Source organism: Carassius auratus, chromosome 7, assembly GCF_003368295.1.
Source record: "Carassius auratus strain Wakin chromosome 7, ASM336829v1, whole genome shotgun sequence".
Lineage (NCBI taxonomy): Eukaryota > Metazoa > Chordata > Actinopteri > Cypriniformes > Cyprinidae > Carassius > Carassius auratus.
In genome coordinates this window covers 1,061,775-1,069,521 of record NC_039249.1, presented here as the reverse complement: position 1 = coordinate 1,069,521, position 7,747 = coordinate 1,061,775, and the positions used below count along the sequence as shown (strand labels likewise).

Below are 7,747 nucleotides of genomic sequence, written 5' to 3'. Positions count from 1 at the left end.
CAGGTCCCGCCCTGAATGTGAATTGTTAAAGCCAGAGAAGTTCTGACACCTCCATCATTGATCCTAAACTTCCAGAACATCTCAGACACTGGTAAGAAATGCTTTAAACCTTTTTTACAAGCATATGTTAACTTATTGACTACACTACTGGGAATCTAGAGACAGATATGTGTAATGACATTGCATTATACAAAGACTTAACCGATTAAGTCTATTCATAAAATCAGAAATGGCATGATACTTTGATATACATACCTTATACCATGTAGGAGGGTCGCCTAATGTCTGAATGTCATTGCATCAGATAACAAAATATGTAAGTGTCCAAATATCTGTTGGAACCACTGTCTTCCTATGCCTTTGTATACAAGTGCAAGCTGGTGCCTTTTATTTTATCTCTTTTTTTCCTTAAATTATCATTCTTATTGTATATTATATTTTATATAAGTCTTTTGTATATAATACCTTGTATTTAATTAATATTAAATAGTGACAGTTAAATATTTTTTTTTTCTTGTTTTATTTACAAGTTTTTTTTTTTTTTTTTTTTTTTTTTTTGACTACTGTGAAAAATATATTGTGTTATTGGTCAGTGCTATGCTGTCCAAATTACCTTTTTTTCCCCCCAAAGCTACTGACTATGGAATAACTATATACTATATCCTCATATTTGAGGATGAGTTTTGAGGATTCATCAAATTTTATAATTTTGCTCTCGTTGCTCTTTACCATTGTAAGGAAGTTAATACACTGTGTAGTAAATACTGGGGTGTAACACTTGGTTGCATTTAACAATTCAAAATACACATTAGTTAAGCTCAACTTCTTTGTTGATTGCATACATTACTAGTATAGCTAAGATAGCATCTTAGTTCCTAAAAAAAAAAAAATAAATAAAATAAAAACACCAACCACTGCTGACACAAAGCAATGTAAAGATGTTAAGCAACACACATATCTTAGTGTTAAGGTTTAATTGTTAATGTTAAATTGACTTAAAATTGATCGATAACATATTACTTAATAAGCTCTGTTAAACTAGGGTGAATTGAGAATCCAGGCTAATGTTTGTTTGTGTCTGCAATGAAATGAATGATAAATCCAATGAAAGATAAAGTACTTCAAATAAAGTCTGCCTGCCATTAATTGATTTTTAAATATATGTTAAATAACCTAAAATGTTAATTTTTTGTTGTTGTTGGTTTTGAGTATACAAGCTGAAACATGTCATTTAAATTTTTGATTACAGGTAAAAACAAAACAAAAAAACTGCAGGATTAACCGATATATAAGCAAATAAACGTAACTGATGAGGAGCAATTGGATCTATGTGACTATCCTGGGGATAGCATGCCTGATGATTGGAGTCAATGGGGACAATACAACAAGTAGTAGCAACTCCACAGGAGGCTGGATATCTTCTAACATGACCACGAACATAACCCAGGCACTCCCACTCAGCATGACCTCAAACCAAACCCAGACACGGCCTCCCAACATAACCAACATCCCGCCCCTAACACGGCCTCCTAACATAACCACCACCCTGAACCAAACACGGCCTTCCAACATAACCAACATCCCGCCCCTAACACGGCCTCCTAACATAACCACCACCCTGAACCAAACACAGCCTTCTAACATAACCAACATCCCGCCCCTAACACGGCCTCCTAACATAACCACCACCCTGAACCAAACACGCCCTCTCAACATAACCAACATCCCGCCCCTAACACGGCCTCCAAACATAACCACCACCCTGAACCAAACAAGGCCTTCCAACATAACCAACATCCCGCCCCTAACACGGCCTCCTAACATAACCACCACCCTGAACCAAACACGCCCTCTCAACATAACCAACATCCCGCCCCTAACACGGCCTCCAAACATAACCACCACCCTGAACCAAACACGGCCTTCCAACATAACCAACATCCCGCCCCTAACACGGCCTCCTAACATAACCACCACCCTGAACCAAACAGGGCCTTCCAACATAACCAACATCCCGCCCCTAACACGGCCTCCAAACATAACCACCACCCTGAACCAAACAGGGCCTTCCAACATAACCAACATCCCGCCCCTAACACGGCCTCCAAACATTACCACCCTGAACCAAACACGGCCTTCCAACATAACCAACATCCCGCCCCTAACACGGCCTCCAAACATAACCACCACCCTGAACCAAACATGGCCTTCCAACATAACCAACATCCCGCCCCTAACACGGCCTCCAAACATAACCACCACCCTGAACCAAACAGGGCCTTCCAACATAACCAACATCCCGCCCCTAACACGGCCTCCAAACATAACCACCACCCTGAACCAAACAGGGCCTTCCAACATAACCAACATCCCGCCCCTAACACGGCCTCCCAACATAACCAACAACCTGAACCAAACAGGGCCTTCCAACATAACCAACATCCCGCCCCTAACACGGCCTCCAAACATAACCACCACCCTGAACCAAACAGGGCCTTCCAACATAACCAACATCCCACCCCTAACACGGCCTCCAAACATAACCACCACCCTGAACCAAACAGGGCCTTCCAACATAACCAACATCCCGCCCCTAACACGGCCTCCAAACATAACCACCACCCTGAACCAAACACGGCCTTCCAACATAACCAACATCCCGCCCCTAACACGGCCTCCAAACATAACCAACAACCTGAACCAAACAATTTTTCCCATCATAACCACTAACTCAACCCAAACAAAGCCTCCCAACATAACTAACTTGACCCAGGCACGGCCTTCCAACATCACCACAAACCCAACCCAGTCAGGCCCCATCACTGTAATAAACATTATAACAATGTCAAGTTCTAATACTCAATCAATAGTAAGTCAATTATTTTTCCTGTTTAAAAATGGAAATGACAGTCTCGGCTGTTAAAGCTCAAGTTCTTTTCTATTGCAGGAAATCACTGGCAGGGATAACTGCAGGAGAGATAGAGCATGTTTCTCCGCTCCACCTTCCTGCAATCCAGGTGCACAAGGTTCCTGCTATTTCCTCTCCACAAGAGGAGTAAGCGGGAATGCAAATAATTTTACTTTTGAGCTCAGTGGAGAGACAGATGGTTACATTGGAGCTGGCCTTTCTAGAGACACCAGTGTAAGAGATTATATCCAGTTGTTTTTTTATTAGACATTTCTTTAAAAAACAAAACAAAAAAAAAAACCCTTATTAAACATTACACTCTGTTAAACTGAAGAATGGTATTCTGGTTGCCTGACTAATCAACTTTTCTCATCCACAGGGTCAGGGTGCCACCGTGTATTCTTGCGCCAATATCAATGGTGCACTGAAGTTGATTCGTTCCACGCTGAACAATCAAATTCTGACTCAGGATAACACAGTAAGGCCCTTTTTCTAAAACTGGTAATGCATAAAAGCTGATTAAAAGATACTAGCTTTGACTTCCTCATCCTCTAGTCAATAACATCCAGCAATAACACCATCAACTGCCTTCTTGTAGTTATTTACTGTTGTGGAAGAATTGTGTCCAACTCCTTAAAGTTTAGTTCTGTGATATTTGTAGACTTTTAAGGATGAATGTGCATTTCAAGTCATTATAATGCCACAACATTTGAATAGTGTTTAGATACTTCACTCCACTGAAAATACTTACATATTTTTAGCCATTCTGAGCTAGGATTGTTTGTATGCTAAAGAACTCAGATACAGTTTCCGTGCCATCGTTGCAGTGTGACATTAAGTAATATACTTCTGTTGTGTCACAGTTCATCCCTGGAAGCTTCCGTGGCTCAGTGATTGGCAAAAAGATTCAATGCATTTTCAATGCTGCAGGTCTCAGCAGCACAGCCCGTGCTGCAACCACAGAAACTTTTGTCTTCCTTTTAACAGGCAGTGTATCAAATGGTGAGTGCAAAACTTTGATCAAGTGACTTACATATGTTTTGAGACAGAAGTAAACCATTTTCTTCCATCTAATCCTATTTCCAGGTTCTCTTGAATCTCCAGTCAGTAAACTAGCCACCAATGGGTCAGTAGACTTAAGCAACCCTAACAGCACAGATGTATCAGTAATAACCAGTACAAATGCCACTGTATCTAATACCACAACAATATCAACAACTACCCCATCTACGAACCTGACCCAGACGGTCCCTCCCAACATGAATGCCAATGTGACCAAAATGGGTCCGCTCAACACGACTATGAACCTGACCCAGACGCGTCCTCCCAACGTCACCGCCAACATGACCCAAATGGGTCCCCTCAACACGACTGCGAACTTGACCCAGACGCGTCCTCCCAACATTACTGCCAACATGACCCAAATGGGTCCCCTCAACACGACTGCAAACTTGACCCAGACGCGTCCTCCCAACATTACTGCCAACATGACCCAAATGGGTCCCCTCAACACGACTGCGAACTTGACCCAGACGCGTCCTCCCAACACGACTGCCAACATGACCCAAATGGGTCCCCTCAACACGACTGCGAACTTGACCCAGACGCGTCCTCCCAACACGACTGCCAACATGACCCAAATGGGTCCCCTCAACACGACTGCGAACTTGACCCAGACGCGTCCTCCCAACATAACCACAAACTTAACCCCAAAACCGTCAGGCTCTAATACCTTGACCAACGGCAACACCAGTAATCCACCATTGGTAAGCCTTTTTCCTTATTTAAAAATGTAAATATTAACCATCCTGAATGTGGAAGTGAAATTTGCATTTAAATGATAACAATTACTTTTACAAGTTAGCTTGTAAACCCAGCACTTACGTTTTCCATCTAATTTGACTTTGTTTACTGAAGGAAATCACTGGCAGGGATAACTGCAAGAGAGATAGAGCATGTTTCTCTGCTCCACCTTCCTGTAATCCAGGGGAACGAGGATCCTGCTATTTCCTCTCCACAAGAGGAGTTAGTGGAAATGCAGATAATTTAACTTTTGAGCTCAGTGGGGAGACAGATGGTTACATTGGAGCAGGCCTCTCTCGAGACAAAAGTGTAAGTGATCAAAACCATTTTTTTATTATTAAATATAATAATCAAGCTCTGTAATTAAAAACCCAAAGTAAGGTTCCCTGACTAATTTACTTTTTCCATCTTCAGGGTCAAGGAGCCACTGTCTATTCTTGCGCCGCAGTCAATAATGAACTGAAGTTTTTCCGTTCCACACTCAACAATCAAATACTGACTCAGGATGGCACAGTAAGACCATTTTTCAGAGAGCCTGCTCTATACTTCTCTATAGTTCTCTATACTCTATACTATGCCAATATAAGCAAAGGATATTCTTAACAGTAAACAATATGGTAGTATATGAAAAAATGTGAATGGTAACTGTCCACACAGGCCTCTAAAATCTATGTAAAAATGCAATAATACTTACAAATGTACTAAAATAGACTTTCTCACAGTACTGTATATGTCACATTAGATTTAGGTTACTTGCCATCTTTGCAGTATAATATTTAGAAATATTATTTCTGTCTTGCTGCAGTTAATTCCTGGAAGTTTCCGTGGTTCGATGATTGGAAAAAAGATTCAGTGCATTTTCACTGCTGCAGGTCTCAGTAGCACTGCCCGTGCTGCCACCACAGACAGTTTTGTCTTCTTTTTAACAGGAACCGTCTCAAATGGTGAGTGTGACACATAAATCAAGTGAAAATTATTATTATCATGACGTATTTATTTTATTTATTTATTTTGCAAACATAATTCTTACTCCTCTCTTTACTCCTTTTCCAGGTTCTCTGGATTCTCCAGTGACTAGACTGGCCACCAATGGGTCAGTGGACTTAAGCAACCCTAACAGCACAGATGTTTCAGTAATAACACCCAGTATAAACACCACCACTACATCCCCAAACACCACTGCATCTAATGTCACTGTAGCATTAAACACCACTGCATCTACTGCATCCGGAGTATCTACAGCTAATAATGGGACAACCAATGTAAGTGGTAACAGACTGGCAAGAACGTTTTTGTTCATATTTACGATTGCGTTGCTATTTGTGGTGAAGTTGAAGTAAAGTGTTTCTGGAGTCGATGTTAACAGCTATTGTGTTGGATGCCTAATATTGTAGTATTTCTTTTTAAAGCTTGAATTTACTTGAGATTTTATGCAATTTGCAAACATTCTTAACAGATGCATAGGAATTTCCGCATTGCATTTCAAGGCTAATATCAACATAACTTTGCAGGAAAAGGTCACCAAAGACAACTGTAAGAAGGACAGGGCATGTTTCTCTGCTCCAACTGACTGTGATCCATTCAGCTCAAGTAGCTGCTTCTTTGCCTCCACAAGAGGAGTGAACGGAAACTCTGACAATCTCACTTTTGAGCTCAGTGGGGATACACCTGGTTACATTGCAGTTGGCTTGTCTCGAGACAAGAAGGTCTGAAAAACATCAAATTTATTTCTAATATATACTCTTGTTATAAAATAAATAAATACATAAATAAATATATTCCAACATTTGGTTTTTGACAAAAAACTTAATCTCAGATTTGGGTTCTCAGACTTCTTTAACTCTTCTTCTCACAGGGTGATAGTGACACAGTCTATTCTTGTGTCAACGACAATGGTGTGGCGAGGTTCATCCGTGCCACGCTGAATAATACCATTCTGACTCCGGATAAGTCTGTAAGAAAACCCTTTTACAGAGCAGTTTCATTTATTACCAAGCTTTGCACAAAAGATTATCGACCATAACTGATGTGGTAATGAACAAAGCATTGTGGGACAACTATAAAGTAGAACAGTAACAATGCAAATGTTTGTTCAAACCCGGAGTATAGCTGGAGGGTTTATGGAATGCTTTGAAGTGAAGGAACACCTCCGTCACTGTGACATTTGTACTTGTTTTGTCTTGCAGTTTAACCCCGGATCCTTCCGTGGCTCTGTGAACGGCACTAGGATTCAGTGCATTTTTGTAGCTGCGGGTCTCAGCAGCACTGCCCGTGCGGCAAATACAAGTGCTTTCCTCTATATCTTAACTGGCAACTATACAAACGGTAAGAGTGACACTACGAAAAAAGTACTGAATAAGATTCCTGGTTGTAGCAAAATTAAAATGTTTTCTTTGTTTCCATTTCCACAGGCACCCTAGGGTCGCCAGTCACACGACTGTCTACAAATTCACAGGTTGACCTAACCAACACTAACAGCTCAGATGTCATAACACCCACTACTGTGGTTTCTACTACAGCAAAACCTGCTACAACAGCAGGGAGCAATGCACTGCATCACGCTGCATCTCAGGGTAAGAACTCTATACGACCACACCAGGCCAGACAGAATCTGCCTTTCGAGAGAAAATCTCTAGTGTGTTAGAAAGAGTCACAGAAAGGACTACTCTTTAGCTGCTAAATGCTCTTATTTGAAATGAATTGGTGCATGATACATATTTGCTCAACAAATAGGAGAGCATTTGCAACACAAGAGTAGTTTCTAGCCAGTTGAAGTATTATCATCTTCGTGATGTGCTTTTCAAGATTCAGTTATTTGGAGAAAAAAGATAAAGCATTTGGAGTTCTTTAACAAACGACTTATTCCTTTTTCTTGTCTTTCCAGCTGCTCTGCTAATTCTCTCAGGGATCCTTGCAGTCTTCCTGTTGTAAGGATACTGCCAACACATCATTTAATTTCTGAAATTGGGCAATGAGCACTGAACGCTTGATGAACCCAACACTGAAGTAGATGTAACTGTGCAATATTGGGACTTT

General features: G+C 40.9%; 1 protein-coding gene and 2 long non-coding RNA genes across 3 annotated transcripts; all 3 read left to right on the top strand.

Moving 5' to 3' along the window:
• The first annotated feature begins 2,426 nt into the window (after positions 1-2,426).
• Positions 2,427-4,805, top strand: LOC113105350 (sialidase-like). Its single transcript, XM_026266391.1, has 6 exons — positions 2,427-2,869; positions 2,948-3,142; positions 3,288-3,386; positions 3,772-3,910; positions 3,995-4,674; positions 4,773-4,805. The coding sequence occupies exons 1-6, from the start codon at positions 2,843-2,845 to the stop codon at positions 4,803-4,805; spliced, it is 1,173 nt and encodes a 390-aa protein (XP_026122176.1). The 5' UTR covers positions 2,427-2,842.
• Positions 4,806-4,954: 149 nt separating this feature from the next.
• On the top strand, positions 4,955-5,882 carry LOC113105490 (uncharacterized). Its single transcript, XR_003292366.1, has 4 exons — positions 4,955-5,020; positions 5,126-5,224; positions 5,517-5,655; positions 5,765-5,882. It is a non-coding gene; the product is annotated as an uncharacterized LOC113105490 (long non-coding RNA).
• A 487-nt stretch (positions 5,883-6,369) lies between these two features.
• LOC113105489 (uncharacterized) lies at positions 6,370-7,034 on the top strand. Its single transcript, XR_003292365.1, has 3 exons — positions 6,370-6,417; positions 6,567-6,665; positions 6,898-7,034. It is a non-coding gene; the product is annotated as an uncharacterized LOC113105489 (long non-coding RNA).
• The last annotated feature ends 713 nt before the right edge of the window (positions 7,035-7,747 follow it).